The 20719-nt window shown below is 36.5% G+C and overlaps 1 protein-coding gene across 5 annotated transcripts in view; it reads right to left on the bottom strand.

Moving 5' to 3' along the window:
* Positions 1–5274: 5274 nt before the first annotated feature.
* The window catches only part of PTPN2 (protein tyrosine phosphatase non-receptor type 2), an 87877-nt gene continuing 72432 nt past the window's right edge, over positions 5275–20719 (bottom strand). For 3 of the 5 annotated variants that reach the window (XM_025931055.2, XM_086682406.1, XM_086682405.1), the window contains 2 exons: positions 17938–18119; positions 12863–13295 (listed from right to left, as the gene is read on the bottom strand). In XM_025931055.2, coding sequence (XP_025786840.1) covers positions 13088–13295; positions 17938–18119 — 390 coding nt within the window. In that variant the 3' untranslated portion in view covers positions 12863–13087. Of the gene's footprint in view, positions 5645–12304; positions 12398–12862; positions 13296–17937; positions 18120–20719 lie in introns of those variants that run through there. The other 2 variants (XM_086682403.1, XM_025931056.2) reach the window with 2 other exon arrangements.

The following is a 20719-nucleotide window of genomic DNA, read 5'->3' as shown; positions in this document are numbered from 1 at the left end:
TAGGTACCTCTGTTCATCATGGCACTTTAACACTAGTTTTAATTGCATATTTGCTTATTTACATGCTTACTGTTTAGCTCTCCCACAAAACTGTAGTCGACCACAACCATGTTCTCCCCTGATCACTGAATACGAAAGCCCTAGTACAGTGCTTACCACATAAGCGTTCAATAAATATTCATTCAACAAATGAATGAGCAAGGAATATTCCACTAATTCCAAATAGTTTGGCATAGCAGCCGCTTAGGGTGCCCATTAAGAACAGGCAGGCACGCCTAAAGCATAAGCAACAAAAGCAAAAATTAACAGGTGGGACTGCATCAAACTAAAAAGCTTCTGCACAGCAAAAGAAATCATCAGCCAACTGAAAAGACCATCTACAAAGTGGGAAAAAGATTTGCAAACTATGTATCTGATAAAGGGTTAATATCCAAACTGTATAAAGCACTCACACACCTCAACAGCAAAAGAATCCAAATAATCCAATTAAAAAATGGACAAAGGACCTGAACATTTTTCCAAAGAAGATATACAAATGACCAACAGGTACATGAAAAGATACTCATCGCCAGTCACTAAGGAAATGCAAATTAAAACCACTGCGATATCACCTCATGCTTGTTAGAATGGCCATGACCAAAAAGACAAGAGGATGGACGTGGAGAAAGGGAACCCTGGTGCACTCTTGGTGGGAATGTAAATTGGTGCAGCCACTATGGAAAACATTATGGAGGCTCCTCAAAAAATTAAGAATAGAACTACTTGTCATCTAGCAATTTCACTGCTGGGGGGATATATCCAAAAATAAACACTAACTCAAAAAGGCATCTGCACTCCCATATTCATAGCAGCATTATTTACAATAACTAAAACATGGAAACAACCTAAGTGTTCATCAATGGGAGAATGGATAAGAATGATGTGATATGTGTGGAATATTATTCATTCATAAAAAAAACAAAACAAAAAAACAGTAACAGGAAATTCTACCGTTCGTGGCATGGATGGACCTTGAAGGCATTTTGCTAAGTGAAAGAAGTAGAGAAAACCCAAATACTGTATAATGTCACTTAGTATGTGGAGTCCACTTATATGTGTAAACCAAACAGCAAACTCAGAGAAAAAGAGATCCAACTTGTGGCTACTAGAGGTGGATGGTGTGGGGAGGGAGAAGTGAGAAAAGGTACAAACTTCCAGTCACATGTATTAGGGATGTAATGTGCAACATGATGACTAGACTTAACACTGTTGTGTGATACGTATGAAAGTTGTTGAGAGAGTAGATCCTGAGTTTTCAGCACAAGGAAAATTTGTTTATTGTATCTATATGAGAAGGTGGATATTAACTAAACCTACTTAGGGATCATTTCACAATATATGCAAATCAAACCATCATGCGGTACACCTTACACTTACAGAGTGATGCGTGTCAATTATTTTTCAGTAAAACTGGGGAAAAACAAAAAACAACAAAAAAAGGAGGATAGTCAGGAAACAGCCAAAAGATGAAGTGGTGTACGCAGCATGCTGGGGCTTTGGGATTTAAAATGAAGGCAAATTTTTCTAAGGTGCCATTAGATCATCTTAAGAAGGGTGACACTCAGATCTTTAAGTCACTTGGGGAGGCTGTGCAGACTGGATTGGCACAAACAGGCATGCCACAGGAGGCACGAGAGTCTACTGCTGTGTTCCCCATCTGTAATGAAAGTTTAAAGAAAAATTAACAGAACTTTGTGACCGACTGGATGTAGAGCCTAAGTAGAGGAACTTACAATGAATCTCCAGTTTCTGGTGGGTGGCACCAAATGAACTAGAAAATACAGGAGGAAGGTAGCATTCAGTATTGGAGTTTAAGAAATTTATGCCATTACCATTTATGGAATTGGGTACATAGCTTATAACTCAGAGCTGACATTGGAGCAGGAGTGGAAGAAGTTGCATATAATCAGCACAGAAGAATCAGATAAAGACTTGGGCAAAGATGAGATCATTCAAGGTTAAGTGTGTTAAAATTAAAATCCAAGGCCCAAAGATGGAGTCCTAGAATCAGAAGAGAAACAGAATGAAAAGACAACCTACTAAATGAGAGAAAATATTTGCAAACCATGTACCTGATAAAGGTTAGTCTCCAAAATATATAAGGAACTCCTACAATATCAGAAAAAACTAACAAACCAGTTGAAAGGCAAAGAATAGACATTTCTCCACAGAAGACATATGCATGACCCGCAGGTGTAAGAAAAAATGCTCAACTCCACTAATCATCAGGGAAATGCAAACACACACACACACACACACACACACACACACACACACACACACACACACGATATCACCTTATACCTGTCAGAATGGTATTATCAAAAACAAGACAAAATGTGTTGAAAATGTGGAGAAATTAGAACCCCTGTGCTCTGACAGTGAGAATGCAAAATGGTGCAGCTGCTATGGAGAATGGAGGTTCCTTCAAAAATTAAAAATCCAGGGGCGCCTGGGTGGCGCAGTCGGTTAAGCGTCCGACTTCAACCAGGTCACGATCTCGCGGTCCGTGAGTTCGAGCCCCGCGTCAGGCTCTGGGCTGATGGCTCAGAGCCTGGAGCCTGTTTCCGATTCTGTGTCTCCCTCTCTCTCTGCCCCTCCCCCGTTCATGCTCTGTCTCTCTCTGTCCCAAAAATAAATAAACTTTGTAAAAAAAAAAAAAAAAAAATTAAAAATCCAACTACCATGTGATCCAGCAATCCCACTCCTGGGTATCTATCCAAAAGAACTGAAATCAAGGTTTTGAGGAAATATTAGCCCTCCTATGTTCACTGCAGCACTCACTATTCATGACAGTCAAGATGTGGAAACAACCCAATAGTCCATCAACAGATGAATGGATAAAGAAAATGTGGCATATACAGTTGACTCTTGAACAACACAGGTTTGAACTGTGTGGATCCACATATTAGTGGATATTCTTCAAAATATATTACAAGTATTTTTTGGAGATTTGCAACAATTTGAAAAAACTCACAAATGAACTGTGTTGCCGAGATACATCAAATGTTAATGTTTCTAATACTGTATTATGAATATGACTCTAATGCAATATGCCATAAAAATTTTATAACAGTTCATTCATTTCTGTAATGTTAGGCTATCTTGCAACAATCATATTGATTACACCAAGCCACTGTGAAATAACCGTACTGATCACATTAGGTTACCATAACGCAATCATATTGCTGCTTGTTATCAACGCATGAAATCATTATTCCTATAAAGAAACATTAATTTCTTTTCCACATTATCTTTTCATTTTTGATCTAGTGTTAGTAATATGTATCACATCTACAGTTTTTTGAATCATGTAAGACAATACTGATACAGGTTCTGACAGACAATTTCATCTTACACACACAGAACATAAACTTAGGGTAACAATATAGTATAGTACTTGAAATGTATTTTCCTTATGATTCTAACATTTTCTTTTCTCTAGCTTACTTTATTGTATGAGTAGTACATAATATAAGTGCGAGATATGTGTTAACTGTTTATGTTATTGGTAAACCTTCCAGTCAACAGTAGGCTTTTAGTAATTAGGTTCTGGGGGAGTCAAAAGTTATAAACAGATTTTCCTGTGGGGGTTATTAGCACTCCTAATCCATGTTGTTCAAGGGTGAACTGTATATATACAATGGAATACTATTCAGCCTTATAAAGGGAAATTCTGCACTATGCAAAAACATGGATAAACCTTGAAAGCATTATGCTAAGTAAAACAAGCTAGTCACAGAAAACCAAATACTGCATGATTCCACTACATAAAGTACCTAAAATAGTCTAATTCATAGTATCAAAGAGTGGAATGGTGATTGCCAGTGGTGGGGGTTGGGGACCAGGAGGAAGTGGGAATTATATTCAACAAGCATAAAACTTCAGTTAAGCAAAATGAAAAAGCTCTAGAGATCTATCAAACATTGTAACTACAGTCAACATAATTTACACTTAGAAATTTGTTAAGAGGGTAGATCTCATGTTAAGTGTTCTTACCACAATAAAACAAGAGTCAGGCAGAAAGACAGGTAAAGAAAGCAGAGAGGTCTCACTGAGTCTAAGGAGAAAGTTTCAAAGAAGGAGTTCTTAATGTTGCTGTCAAGAAGTCATATAAGGTAAGAATTGAAGAGTTAACTATATTTGGCTACAATACGAGCTAAGATGACTTTTCTGGGGCATTTCTGTAGTGATACAAGACAAAGTCAGACACTCTTGGGGTAAAGAGTATATGGGTAATGAGGAAATAGAAGTAGTTAGTTGAGTGTGGATGACCTTCAAGAACTTTGTTGACACAAAAGATGGATTATCCTGGGTGGCTCAGCCGGCTAAGCATCTGACTCCTCGATGTCAGTGCAGAGCCTGCTTGGGATTCTCTCTCTCCCTCTCATCCCCTCCCCAGCTCGCACACAGGCGTGCGTGCTCTCTCTCAAAATAAGTATTTTTTTAAAAAGGAGGATTATCCTCCTGCACTACTTTATGGTATAATGAATTTTTCATGCATTCTTTATGAAAGATTTACTAGGGATCAAGAATTTGCTTACTCCCAAAATAAACCAGAAACACTGGAAAGCAAGGCAAAATGAACATAAGGAGAGTCATTACATTTTTAAAAGATGAAACAGATGTATTCAATAAACAGTATTATAAAAATTTCACAGTTGGCAAAACAAAACCAATTATGAGTTTGTTACACTGTTAAGGTGATACTCACATGACACACAGGCTTTTGTGTGTCTAGACAAGAAGAAGATCACCAGTAACCTGACAACTGACTGCATACACAGCCCAAACATATCGCTTGGTTGGGAAATTCGATGGTAAAGAAGCCAAAAGCTTCTCACTCAAGAGGGAACCCTTGGTCTTTTTATAACAGGAAGTGTTTGAGGAACACACAACATCCAACACAAGAGTAACACTATGATTTTAAAAACTGCATTGAGTTGCTACACTTACTTAAAAATAATTTAATACCATAATCCATATTAATATTTTTTCCAAGTAACAAAAGGAGTATTATAACTTTTCTTCTGTGCTTTCATCTAACCTATTCTGACAGGAAGACTACTTGAGAGGTAACTAAAGAAAATTTTTAAAAGTAAGTGACCAACGTTTTGAACCGATTTCAATTTAAACGTCGATTATGAGTTATAAAAAAGTGAGAGTAAACTCTTAAGGAAACATTCATTATCTAAAGCAGTGCTGTCCTAAGATAAGGCACACAAACCAACATAGTCTATTTAATAAAAATATTTAATGCTGCCAAAAAGTATAAAAATACAGTAGGAATGGCAGTACAATACAAAGTAGTCTCTCCTAATTTATTTCTTTTACATCTTTCTACATTTCATACACACATTAAAAAAACTTAACAATACATCAAATTAGAGGGTTCTGCAAAGTCTTCTGCTGGTGGTGCTCTTCTTTCCCTGGATGTAAAGTTTACTCTGTAAACAGACAAATGTGAGGCAATCTACAGGTTTATCAAGCCTCACTTTAGTTTCCGGAGTGGGCTTCAGGTCTTGCTTTGCACATCAATGGTTCAAAATTTATAGCTGCAGAATATTCTCAAGTCATGAATATTTAGGTGTCTGTCAATCTTGGCCTAAAACATAAAATAAGAAGTCATCTATTCAATTCAGATTTACCAAACACACAGACATACATAGACACACACAAACATAAAAGGACTAACAACGAACTAAAAAAGCAACTAAAAAACATTCCAACGTATCACATTCAACCACACTAAGTGCTTCACTGTTATCTTGGTAAATCTGCTTATGTGCTCGATTTTCAAACAGAATTGGTGGTGTGAGGGAGACTCATGTTAAAGCACCGTAACTCATACGGCTTTATCAAGAATTACTAACTATGAATTTCTCAGGTCATCCTGCATTACTCAAGAAATGACCTCCATGTGAAATACTGACAGACAGACGGGTTTAAAAAAAATGTACCCACAACAGTTTAGCAAGATTATATGGTATGTGCTAGACTTACCAATACTTTGGAATTCAATGCAAAAGTCTAATCCAATTTGGACCTCCACTGTATCATACTGCTAAAAATATTATGAACGTAAGGTCTGAACATAAAGTTGGCTTATATCTTTAAGTCACGGACTGTTAGCAGCATGCTTTTTTGTCCTGAAGGATAACACTAATGATTATAGCAATACAGAACCGAAGTGACATCATTTAGGTTACTACCAATATAAAAGAAAACACAGACATAAAATAATTGACATATTGTATTTTAATGTCAAAAAGTAAAGATTAATGAGAGTTTAAACAAGCAACAGACAGATGATATAACTATTTTAAGGGCAGTTTTTGATGGTATTTCACAATATTTGCAAGTAACTGAACTCTGGAGGTAAATGTTATTTCCATTCTTCCCCTGACTTCCTTCGCTATGACACACACAAAAAACCCCCAAATCTAAATAAATACTTATTATTGTCTCCATATGTATAAATAGGAATATAAACCATACCCACACATTCTCCCGTAACGTTTAGTCAAAAACTTTCAAATACTACAAACTGGGCTTTTTCCTAATGACCGGCTCTTCCTACTGAAGAATAACAATACCAAGCACCTGGTCTTCTGAATACCCCATTTCTCTTGATTGTCCAGCACAGAGAAATGTCAAGTCACCAAGAAACATTCTCATTAGTTGTCTGTGAGTCACAAAACCTACTACGGATGCTTACTGCTGGGTTCTGCTGAGCCCTCAACCAAAGCAGACATAGTAAGGAAAAGTGCTTCTTACTGACTCTGATTGCTGTAAAAAACATATTTATTTCCCATGCATTGAGAAAATCTGCCCATCAAAACAAAGCAATTTAATCCACTCAATCAAAGTGAATCAAATAATGGTTTGCTTTAGAGAATATTCTGGTGTTGTTCAGTGGCAGTTCAACCTGTTTTCACAAAAATTTTTGGAGGAAAAAACTTTGATTTGTTTCACTTAAAAAACAAGAAGAGGGTTACTTTGGTTTTTAACAAGTGGTTGTCTAATTTTTTCCACTTAAGTATTTGAATATTCCATAAAAAACAAAGTCATAATAGAAGCAGAGTGAGGTATGGAGCTACTGGAATTTCACAGACAGGAGTCTGAATTTCAGCTGTCATGTACTAGCTGTGCAACTGTGGGCAAGGTACTTATTCTCCTCTGACTTACTTTTGTTATCTTAAAATAGGGTAATGTATGTAGAAGAGGTGTTAGGCAGGTTAAATTTAGATTATGCAGTTAAGCTGACTGGCAGAACTGCAGGTGTCCAATAACACATTGCCGTCTCCCCCAGCAGTGTTAAAGATTCACTTACCAATGGCAAACTATTACTTGTAACGACTAAAAGAATTTGACAGCATTTTTAAAAATTCATTTTTTTCTTTGTAAATATTATTCTGGGGGATAAGAAAAGTCAGATGGAATCACTGGCAGTGTTAACTATTTTAAAAGAATGTATTTGTTTGCAGGACTGAGAAGACAGGCTTTATTTTAGGAAAAAACATGTTCACTTGAATCACTTTTTGCTGATTTAACAAGTCAAAGGTAAAATGGGTTCAAACAAATCAAGTGGAATTAGCCATGCGTACTGCAAGCTTTCTGTGGAGAAAGCGCCTGTGCACACTGCCCACTGTCATTCTGGAACAGGGCCAGATTTACAGACTGAGCATGATCTTCCCAAGCTGGCTCCATACCTGAAGTAATAGAAAGTCAAGCTGCATCCGAAGTATTTTTTGCCACCAGATATTCACACTATTTTTTACTGAAAAGAATCACAAAACCTTTTGTAAAGGTGAGCAAAGAAAGCATTGCCTTGTAGAGAAAACAAACATATCTAGTCTCCCTTTCCTGAATTCACCAAACTCAAAATAACTTCCGTTTTTTTATAGTAGTAATCTGAAATACCGACACCATCACATCTACAAAAATCTATGTCAAATTAGAGCAACAATAAAGAATTGAAGCTTTTCTTTAAAAAATGGTCTCTATAAAGAAAAAAACCGTCCATGCAATTCTTATATACTATAAATACTATGTATATAATATATACTATATATAATACGCTATGTATATAATAGGTACTATATATGTATATATATGTATATATACACATATATATATACATATACACACACATATATTAATACTACCTAATGAAAAACCACAGTACTAAAGTAGACTCTGTAATATCGCCACTATATCCTGTAATTCCTATATTCCGCTCTACATTATGAAACCAAAATAGAAGGAGTTCAAAAGATTGAACTTTGCAGTCTCCCAGTGGACTACCCAGAGATGGTCAGAGCTCTTTAAAATTTTTCACTGTCAGGTTGTTACTGATAAAGACGAAGCCTTTCATACCAAGTAAAAGCTTCTCATCTGAGTCACTGCTTCCACTTGGCAATGCCCTGTGATGGAATAAATGACAGTGAGGAAAACATTTTCCCCAAAGAAGTTTCCAAAATTTAATGGCTATTTCTCTGAAGAATGTTGAGGAAAAGCACTTATGCAGAATTGCTGTTGCTGGAGCAATCTGAATGTGGTAAATATTGAGAAAATGCTTGCTGATGAGGGAAAAATGAGATGGCTAAACTCATAACCATTTTCCTAGAAGTTTGTTCTTTAGAACACTACCCATGGAAGTGAGTGGCTTAAAATTCCCAAATTAAAAGCTTAAATTCTCAGGTCTGGAGGGACAATGAAATGGCCATCTCATGGCGAGGACATGGAAGTAGCTGAAAGCATGCAGTATCTGGACTGGGGAGGCCCAGGCAGAGCAGGCACTGTGCAGCTCACACAACCCGAGTCTCTTCCCACCGAAGCAAGTCAGCACTTATGCATCACAGACCTGATGGAACAAGAGAGAGCTGAAGTTCTAACATATTCACTCTTGTAGGAGCTATGGATGACGTCATCCTGAAATAGTGCTTTGAAGATAAGTATTAAAAAAATGGAATCAAATCTAAACAAATGAACTAGGGAAAGAGATGAAAGAAACAGGTCAACTCCAGGATAAATCATTCAAGGAATGACCAAGACCCACATATTAAGTCAGTAGAACTTAGTTTGGTTATGTGGAAGAATATTACCTTCAAAACATTATTTGTAAGATTTTGTGCCCCTATCCTCTAAATAGTCAAAGTCAAATGAAAGGTTTCTTAAGAGAGACTTTATTATTAGCTATTGATGTAGAAAGGAGAACACAGAACAGACACTTCTGCACTTAGTTTCAGACCAGATCACTGCACCAAGGTCTGACCTCAGCTCCCCCCCACCATTGGGGTGCAACAGATTTCGGACATCTAAGCCCTTAATCCTTATTCCCCACTCCCCTGCCAAACCCACATGGACTGATGGACAAAAAAAAAAAAAAAAAAAAAAACCAAATAGATGTTTACAGAAGGTGTGATTCCTCAACTCCTGCCTGAACATAGGAAGAAGTGGATGACATACATAATGGCATTAGGCTTATAAGAGACTATATTAAGAAAAACCTCTGTTAGGTTTTGTGTCTGAAAGTAAAAACCACGGCAGACCAAATTTTAAAATCTGTACAATAACCAGGCAGGCACCCTGGGGATGTAGGTACTTGCTGAAATAGAATATACAAAGGTTAATGACAGTATTTCTAATATAATCAGGTTCTGGCCTGTGTCTATTTACATAGAATCTAGTCAGATATTTTTCTAAGAGGGAAAGGACTTGTAGGAGGTAAGTCTTTCTTTGAGAATGATCGATTCTAATCTACAGAGCCTTTGCAATGACTGCAGCATAAAAGAACCTAGCAATGTTAAGTCTCAGGTTGATTATGGCTTAATAACAACACCTACTTCAAAAGCGTATTGTAAGGATTTAATAGGATAATCTATAAAAGTGCATATTAGCACAGTGCCTGGTACATAGTAAATGATCAATAAATGGTAGCAGTTTATTGGTACCAATCAATAAATGGTACCAATACTTTGAACTGACACTGAAAACAAAGGACTTGATATAAAAAGTGGAGGCTGCTCCATTCCATAAACTACTTTTTAAACCAATATGTATTTTTTGATTCATACCATCAATTCTTGTGTATTTAAAATGAAAGGGACAAAAGCACAAATGTACATAAAATTAACTTAAGAGTTATAATTACTTCTCGTAACATACCTGTTAAGCAGAGATATTAAAACAACAACAACAACAACAAAAAAATCAATGCTTTACTTCCTCTTTTTTGTTCATTCCTTTTGGTAGAAATATATCAATGCAGAGTCAGTATTAATTTGAAGATAGAAGAGGAAAAGGACAGAGCACATATATAAAATATATCCTAAACATGAAGAATGGTCTTTATATTGATCTAAAGTTCTCTATACACTTTCACATGTTACTTTTTTTTTAATCCTCTAAGGATTCAGGAAAAGGTATTATTTTTATTTTATATACAGATAAACTAAAAATGGAGAACTGTTTTTACATGTTATATATAAGCAAGCATAGATAAAAATTGCTAATAGGCCAGCATAAAATATTTAGCTACACTTGGAAACAAATACGTGACCAGTTGGTATAGCCAGAGAAGACAGCATTAAATCAAAGACAGCTGTCAGTTTATCAGCAGGGACAGATATGAACACAAATGCACTATATATTAATGTAGATATCCTTTCTTAAAAATGATAAAGCCTCTGGCTTTTTAAAAAACCTTTTTTTCGTCCTTAACCTATTCCAAAAATAATACTACCTCATTAAAGTCAAACTACACAACTGACTTTTAAAATCTGTTATAATTAGAAAATATTAGGACACACAAATTTTGTAAAATGTAAAACCTACCGCGGATTGCTAACTTTGTCGTCTGGCTGTTACCCGAGAAGGCAGGAGCCCGGTCTGTGTCCTTCCCTCTGACTAGCACACCGCTTTCAATAAAGGGGCCAGGATGATGACCCTGGGCACCACAGCACATGTATTTTTAATAATTAGTACATGGAACCCACCAAAAATATTATTACTGGTAAAAACTTAACACACTATCCTTCAGGATCTGCTTGAGAGGAAAGATGACTAACCCCTGCAGAAGTTTATCAACAAATGTTTACTACACTGAACATGATTGTTAAGATATATGACAAAAAACACCACTCAGAAGGAAAGAAAGCAGACAAAAAGCAAAGCTAAAATCCAGAATCCAGGGAAACACATTTACCCTGCAAAGGGGCATCATTATCAGCATTTGTTTTTTGTAAGAAGTTTTTACCTTTTTGTTTAAGGCAAGGCTACTTTCAATTGGACACTCAGTATGATCTACCCGTATCTTACTTGCAGAGTAATATACTGCATTTTAGCAAATATAAACCAAGGCAAATTAGAAAGGTTTTAAACCAATAATGACGGGTCCCGGTACCTGAACACAGGTTTAATGCAGACAGACATAAAAAAAAAAAAAGTCCCTCTTACCTCCTCTCCATTTAAAGGTTACAGGGCACAGTAATACTGAATTAGGACACAGGCACAAGTTACGTAAATCTTATTTAATATGTAGTACCACCTACATCCTGCTTTCAGACTTTCAGCATAATTTAACACATTCAAGAAGGCTACTCAAATCAATTCAAAATACCTATCTATACCAATGGTTTTCAAACTGTTTTTAAGATTTTAACTGTCCCCTTAAAATAATTAAACTTCATGCAGCGATCTTATGTAGTATATAAAATAGATAAAGCAGAGATGCTCTGGTTGAAAGTAAAGGCTGGTAGCTTGGAGTCCTTCCAACCACCTCGGGGCGACCCTTCAAAAATCCAATAAGCGTAGTTCGAAAACCAGTGAAATAATGTGATTTTATTATATCAGTAATTAAATTTATAACAACTATTTAAAGTTTAAGCTAAACAAGTTAAACACTGAATGGAATGTTGGGATATGAAGAAGGCTAGCACTCAAATGAGCAGTTAAATTCACCAGACAATATGCTTTAAAAATACCCATTAAGAAGTTAAAGGGACAAGGTCAGGTTTGTACATCATCATACTATTTATTGAAGTAGAAAGAACTTGAAAAAATTTTACTTCAAAACTTCAGTAATAGTAAACTGAAACTGTGGATAGTAAAATGCTGCTCCTTATTTTTATTTCCTAAAGCATGGTTTATCCCAACTGTAAATTAGGGTAATTACATTGAAATGTTCATGAAAAATAAACAGTATCCATCATGGGCTTTACAGAAACCAATTTCTTTACAGAGTCTTGAGACCAAATGTTACCTGACTATGCCAGTAAGGAGAATTTTCCTTCAAAGATATTTTTAGGGAAAATTTTTGTTTCTTTGTTTGTTTTTCTTTTTAAATTTGGGAAAACTGTAAAACATAAAAGAAATGCAAATATATAGTAAAAAGTGCTTATTTAAAGTTAGTTCTAACTGCTCATATCAAACTTCTCTTTAGGAAAATGTATCCAGTACAATTGAATCAACATACAATTTATTTTTTTTATGGTAACAGATTTTGCATATTGAGCTTTTAAAAAGTACATTTAACTACAAAAGTAAGATTAAATACTTATAAAATATATTTACCCTGAAATGATTAAGAATATAAAATGTTGATGCCCATGTCAACAGTACATTATACATTACACGCATTATTTAAAGGTCATTTTCTTTCCAGTAATAATGTAGATAAAACCACAATATTTATTGCTTGTTATCAAGTGCAGGTTAAAATCCAGATAGCCTCCAAAAACAAATCTTTGTTTTGAGGATTTCTCAATCTGGTCAGGTGAAATATTACACTGAACATGTACGAATACAGTTGCAAAATGTACCAGTTTTCAACAAGCATTCAAGTCTTTATTTCAGATAGCTGTTTACAGTTTGGGGACAGTGTCCTGAGATGTTGGGCTGGGGACTGAATATATCACTTGTCTGGTTGGTGTCTATTCTACCGCACCATTTCTGGGGTGTGAGGAGTTTGCTAACAGACAAACCCTTGTGACTAACGCAACACTGTCAGCTATTAGTGCGGGAGCTTGCGGGGCAGAACTGTTATTTATAGGACATTCTGCTGAAACAACAGTGTCCAGCCAACAAAAGCACCCACCAAAATGACTGACACAAACCCCATCTTAGTGAGAATAGGTTGCCAATATAACCACCTTTTCCTTTTTCGTTCAGTCTCATTTAGCCTCTGTTTCATCTGCTGCACCTTCTGAGCCGTGTTAGCTTTTCTGTCCTCTCGAATACGTTTCCGTAGAATGCTAGAATACATAAAAACAAATGAAAGGAAGTGCATGGTAAGACTTAGTTACTCTAATGCAGAGGACCTAAGCCCAAATACCCACCTCCCAAGCCCCACATTTTTAAACTCGTTAAAACACTAGAATGAAAAAGGGGAGGATTTTCAATTATTCTAAGTGGTCCAGAGATGTACTCTAATAATTCAACAATTTCTGGTAAAATTTTCTATTAATAAATACTTTTGGCAGGACCTGAAAATAAGTATGGTGCTTTCTTTTGTTGAAATGTGAGCTGGAGGCTGTCAGCTTGTTTTCTTCCTAAGCAGCTGGAAGAGGTGAGGGATAAGAGTCCCTGGCATCTAAGCCTCTTTTGTCTTTACGTGATTTTCCACAAAGGCCACTCATAAAAGCTATCTGCTTCATACTTCCATGAAGATGCTACCATGGGATGCCTACCTATCTGTTTGTGAGAATACGTTGCTTATTTCACTTACTTCACACTTATTTCTAGCATCCATCTTCCTATTCAATACAGAATGTCTGTTCCAATGGAAGCTCTCTGACTCCCAAGACACACAGTCCTAGGGCACTGTAAAGAAGAATGGCTAATGGCAACATGTACATTACTATATCTTGCCTTTAAAAAAATTTCACAAACTCCATCTCCTCTTTTCACTTATTTCCTATAATACAGCAAAAACCTAACCAGTTTCCTTGCCTCTGAATTAAACATTATTGCCACAGTAAGTGTTCTTAAGTCCAGCTCTCTAGTTGTGTAGCTTGATTACAAATTTTGAATGCCTTGTCAGTCTACTACATTAAGAGCCAACTTCCCCCCCCCAGCTGAAATGTTTACCCTGAATCTAATAATGAGAAACAATCAGAGGAATCAAGATTGTGGGGTGTTCTAGAAGGCAACTGGTATAGCAGCTGCAAAGATGTCAAGGTCAGGCAAGGGGAAAAAAAGTGGTGGTGAAAAGTTCCAGATTAATGGAGACTAAAGACTAACATCAATCAAATACAATCCATGATCCCTGATTAAATCTTGAATTATTTCTTTAAATAGCTACAGAGACTGGGATCATGAAAATATTCCAAAATTAGATTATAGTGATGGCTTCACAACTCTATAAATGTACTAAATCCACTGAACTTATGCTCAATAAAATTATTTTTTTTTAAAAAGCTATAAGGTGGATCTTTTAGACAACTAGAGAAATTTGAATATACGCTATATATTAGATTATTTTAACAATGTCTTTTCAATTCTGTTCTTCCATTTCTCCCTCCACTCGACCCCTAGAATCCCTCTATTCTTACCTTACAGCATTTAATTTACAGTAAATAAGTCATGTTGCTAATTTGGGATCTTGTTTTACTCCCTAAATATGTTGGCAACTTGAGGCTCTATTTTGCTTATCTCTGTGTGCCCTTTGAATTTTAATGTCTTCCTCACTTTACCTCTCATACACCTGGGTATCTTTGGCAGTCTGAACTCTGCTGTAATGACTTGCAGAAATTATTACCTGAATTTAAAATTCATTATTAACAAATATGTGTGTACCTGCCAGTGAAAAGAAATTAAGTTGTATCCAAGTGCAGGTGAAACATATATAAAATATGTAAAAGATTACATGTACTTTCTCCTGACAGAAGCCTGAGGCCAAACAACCAGGTTGCAATTCAGATAGAATCTTTAATAGATTATTTCATTTAAAAATTTCATTGCAATATAGAAGATAATTATAATTTTTATCCAGTGTTGATATTTACCATATAACTCCAATATGAGTTCACTGTTACATGATTATGTAATTAGTGCTTTAAATATTATGTAAGAGTTTAAGAGGTTTTCTTTTTTTTTTTTTTTTTTTTGAGAGAGAGAGAGGGAGGGAGATAGCAAGTCGGGGAGGGGCAGAGTGAGGGGGAGAGAGAGAACCCCAATAGGGTCAGAGCCCAACACAGGGCTCGAACCCACGAACCATGAGATCATGACCTGGGCTGGAAGTCGGATGCTTAATCAACTGAGCCACCCAGGCACCCCATGAGGATTTTTTAAAGAGGATTTTTATGATATTTAGAGAAACTGGTTGTGGTTTTGATTGGGTTGAAAACAGAATTCTTTCCCATGTAGAATAATGGAATAGAGGCTCTTGCTTTCCAAAAATGTACTATATGTTTTCAGGAATGGAACGAAAACAAGTACCAAGAGATGACATTACTTAATTTAAGAATGCAATTTGAGAGAAGTAAGAACTATTCTCTATTTGTTAATCTTTATTTACTTAGTTGGGCCTAAGGAAATTATGCCCATGTAATAACCTTCCCAGGTCTAAACAATTCTATGATTCAAAAGCCACAAATCGGTAGGGAACGATTCCTGTGGGCCCTTGCCTTCGGAAGGCCACATGGAATTCCTTACAGTGGCACCAACAGCAGGCTACTACCAATACATGTCCTGACAGGCATACTTCATGCTATGCAAACACAAAGGAGAAGGATCCAAGTAACCTGACTTTTCATTTATCCAAACTGTTCTCCACTCAGTGACCTGGGTTTATGGGTTACACTATAATTGAGAACACTGGCTTTTAAACTTTAACAGCAAGAAATATCTTACGGTCATCACACAAAAGTAGCCTCACACATAAATACACTTATACATGTACACAATATATATGCCAATGTATAGAATTACTATATTATGTAAAGATGTTAAAGTACTTAGCTATTATCTGTGATACTCTGATCTATTTTATCCTCTAATTTAAACTCTAATTTCTATTTTATTGTATTCTATTATTTAAAAAATGCTTTTTTATAACTCACTAAGTTATTTCATGACTATAGGAATGTGACCTTCATTATGAAAAAACTGACTTGAAGGATATTTAATAATGAAAATGAAAGAAAACGTATTGTGTTCTATTCCCTTGAAACTGAAATTCCTTCAATAAGATCTTGATTTATTTTATTAGCCTCCCTAATGCAAAGCTATAAGATCAGTATTAAAATTTATTGGGATTGAACAATACAATTTTTCATGGCAATCTTTCTTTTATGCCCTTTCACTTTTCTACAACTTTGCTCTCAGTCTTCTCTGCTCACAATCCTTACTTTCCTACTGGGGCCCTGCCTCTGCTTTCAAGCCCGACCTGGTCTGCTCTATCCTGGGGGTGGGGGAAGCAAACAACCTATGTATGCACACACCACTTCCCCTGCCCCCAATAAAACCACCTCCGCAATCATTCTGTAACTCCTGAGTGGTTTTCCTCTTTAGGAAAGATTAAAAATCAACACTTTTGAAATACTAAGGATACCAATTCAATCATCAAGCCTGTGTTCCATTTAATTCTGCACATGGTACTAGCCAAAACAACAACATTAGGAACCTGAGAATCTTATTACCGATAAAGACAATTTAAAACAATTTTGATCTCTTGGTTTAAAAGTATTCTAATTAAAGTGAAAGAAGGAATAAATAAGCAACTTCATGCTTTAACTTTAGTTTAAAACCACTAGAGCCATAAATAAGGAGTAACACTGCTAAGTCACTAAACTCTTCAGTACAATACATAATAACACATATGTATTTATTGTCATGTTACCTGTGATAGGATTTCAGGTAATTTTTTTTTCTTTTTTTTTTCAACGTTTTTTATTTACTTTTGGGACAGAGAGAGACAGAGCATGAACGGGGGAGGGGCAGAGAGAGAGGGAGACACAGAATCGGAAACAGGCTCCAGGCTCTGAGCCATCAGCCCAGAGCCCGACGCAGGGCTTGAACTCACGGACCGCGAGATCGTGACCTGGCTGAAGTCGGACGCTTAACCGACTGCGCCACCCAGGCGCCCCGGATTTCAGGTAATTTTTATACTGGTGAAACACAGAAGTGAAGCTACTGTAATGTTTAGGAGAACTCAATAATTTTCATGGTGCCCCAACATCCCAATGTTAACAAACAGGACTACAACATGCAATTTTCCACAAAAAGCTATTTGACAAAAAGAAGAGAGAGAACATCACTGACAGATGAAGAGAGGAAATGAATGAGCTCTTTCACTCATACCTGAGGATGCCAGCTTCCTAACTGGTGAGAGATAATCAGAGCCTTAGAAATGGAAATGTTTAATTTAAAAACTGAAATCGTTTACAGATTCCTATGGCTTCAAAACTCAAAAAGTATAAAAGGGCATTTTGTGTAATTTTTTTTTTTTTTAAAAAGACTCTTCCCCTTCCAATAATGGAACGATGCTTAAATATTCATTTAACTATTTTATCATTTCATTAAAGGCATATTATCAATTCCATTACAACCATAAATATGAACACGAATACTTGTACAAATGTTAGGTATTCGTACAACTTATTTTCTATATACTGTACGTTTTAGCATCTAATTATATTAACTTTATAGCACTCAAGTTAGTATTGAGTTAAGCCATTTTCCAACTGGTTTCTATCAGTACTGGACTCATAATAGGGCCAAAGCGCTTTTGAGATCAACAATGTCATCATATACTACTCAAATACCCTTAGGTAATAAGTAAGTGAATAGCTACATTAATTCAATAAACAAAAGTCCTATATTAGTTCATATCCACTGAATTTATTAAAATAAAAAAGTCTCATCTTTTTAAGCATGCTATTGCCATCAGCTTACCTCTCGCTGTTCTCCTCCATGGTATCCTGCATTTTAGAGGATAGTCCTGTGTATCTGTCACCTGTCAGTTTTTCTTCTTCTAGGCCTATCCTATTCCCATTGTATTTTTCAGTCATTATTTTGGTTGGTGAATGATCAAAAGCAGGACATAAGTCTTCCTTAGAGAGTTCTTTCCACCGTTTCTAGGTAGGGAAGAGAAATGAAAAACAAATGCAAATACTAAAATTGTGGTTTTCTTTAAATAAGAAGGATATATGAATTGAAATTCTAGATTCAACTTAAGAAAACCCTGTGATGCTGACAAACAAACAACAAAAAAAGGCATTTTACCAAAACCTCTTGTAGATGGGTAAGTTCAAAATTAAAAAATAATATAGCATTTAATATTTATATACATCACTATATAGTTGAATCTTAATGAAATTTAGTGGACTTTAACCTATTTAAGATAAACTATACCAGGACCTCACCAAACTATGAGTCATAGGAAGATTTTAGCCAAAGCCGGATTCTGCTGGACTCCTAACCCACAGGTATGTTATCACTGGAAACAGTGACCAAGATGGCAGTTGAATGTGATCTAGCATGTCCTAGTTCCTTGCCACAGTCTGGTCTGGTGGAGAAACAACAGTGAGATCTCCAGGCAGGTCTCTCTGATGCCAGAGGACTTTAATTTGGTTTTTTCCTACCACATATGCTAGCAGATTCAGGTAGCAAGCCCATCACTAGGCTAGAGAAAACTCTGCTAGCATGCTTGGACTTTATAGAGGAGGCAGGATTTAGACCAAGATGAAGAGAAATTCCATTTCCTTCATCTGTCAAACAGGCTGTCATCACCTGTTGTGATTGAGACATAACATGCCTAGCACCATGTCTGGCAAATGTTAGATTCCTTTGCCCTCAATGTCACCATCCCTTGTAAGAGAGGAAGAGGTACAAAGTGTACCTGGGCACCTGGAAGATGAAGGCAGTGACAAAGTGCCAGCCAGAGAGGGAGAAGACAAGCGTAACCTCGGCATGGGAACACCTCAAGTCCTTCAAGGGCTGGGAACACAACAATCCATCTCTCTGACAATGACAAGACTAGAAAAGGTGGCAGCAAGAGCCAATGGTTTGGATGATCTGTGACTCTGAAACTGGTCAAAATGACCTGGTATGGACAGGGGTGGCCCTCTTAGAAGATCCTATCACAGAAGCATGGAGTCTGGAATCTAATGAATAAGAGACTCTGTAACTTACTGCCTGAGGATTTTAATGTTCTTGAACAGAGATGTAACACTGTAATTTATACTAGTCTGGAACGTAGTGAAACAATCTTTCCCTGGAGTTGCTTTGGTTAAAAAACTGCATGGTTAAAAACAATGCTTATATATTCAGATTAAAAAAAAATCCCCGGAAAATTCACTGATACACTGATAAATTAGTTTCGAACTTGTTTCACTACCCTACAACAGAGGACTTAAAAAGGAAAAAGGCATTTTACTACATTCCACCTTTCCCATATATAGCTATTTTATTGCGATGCATAATTAATGTGTCTCTTTTTAAAAGTAATTTACAAAACACTTAGAGAATGTAAAATTTTGTAATTTGCTACATTTGGAGGACAGGGTGTAATACAGTATGGTACAATCTGACTAAGCAGATGAAGAACATGTGGAGCTTGGCCCTGAGAGATGAGGCCAGAAAGAAAGACATCAATGAAAGAAGTCTCTGAACTTATGTGAGAAATAATGGAACGGAACCAACCTCTCCTAAGCAAGGACCTCATAGGATGTGATGTAAACCACATCCAGAAAGAACATTCTGCCAGTATTTGAGAAACAGTTGTAATGAAACGTAAGAGTAAGAGGTGTTTTTTAAAGTTTATTTATTTATTTATTTATTTTGAGAGAGACAGAAACAGCATGAGTAGGGGAGGGAGGGAGGGAGGGGGAGAGAGGGGGAGGGGGGAGAGAGAGGGAGAGAGAGAGAGAGAGAGAGAGAGAGAGAGAGAGAGAGAGAGAGAATGCCAAGCAGGCTCCGTCCGCACTGCCAGTGTAGAGCCCAATGCGAGGCTCGAACCCACAAAGCCATGAGATCATGGCCTGAGCCAAAACCAAGAGTGGGATGCTTAACTGGCTGAGCCACCCAGGTGCTCCAAGAGTAAGATGTTTTCACTTCAGATGACTATGTCAGGTTTCTTTCTTCCCCTGTTTTACATTTTTGTTACTCAGTCCAGACAGCATTTTGTATATTGAAGATGCATGTGGGGAAACTTTTCAAGCACTTACTATACCCACACTGCACCAGCTCTTAATCCTCAGAAGAACCTCAGGAGGGAGGTGCTACCTCTGCTATGATTATCCCCTTTTACAGATGAGATGGGCTGAAAGAACAGAAGTAATTTGCCCAGGTTATGCAGCTAATGAACAGCAGGCCCAGATTTTAATGCTATAATCCCTGATTAACTGTACCTGTGAAAAGCTCATCAATTTCAGATACCACATAGTTTAAGAAAGTACCCAATAAAAATGTGAAATTGTCTCCAGAATTTAGGCTGTTCAAAAAAAATTTTTTTTTAAATTTCAATTCTTCACTGGGGTCCTAGTTATAACAACTTGGCCTTATACTTGGACAAAACTCAACAATGTCAATAAACAAAACAATGACAAAAATCAAGTCTTACTGGACCATTTCCCAGAATATGCAACAAATTTCAGAATCTGTCAACATGAAAAGGATTCAGCAAGAGGGATGGGAGTGGAGGAAAGGAGATATTTAATGCTAGTGAATTTTTAAA

This window comes from Puma concolor, chromosome D3, assembly GCF_028749965.1.
Source record: "Puma concolor isolate L17-30 chromosome D3, mPumCon1.1.hap2, whole genome shotgun sequence".
Taxonomy (NCBI): Eukaryota; Metazoa; Chordata; class Mammalia; order Carnivora; family Felidae; genus Puma; species Puma concolor.
Note: the sequence above shows the minus strand (reverse complement) of the source record. Positions and strands in the feature narration are given on the sequence as shown.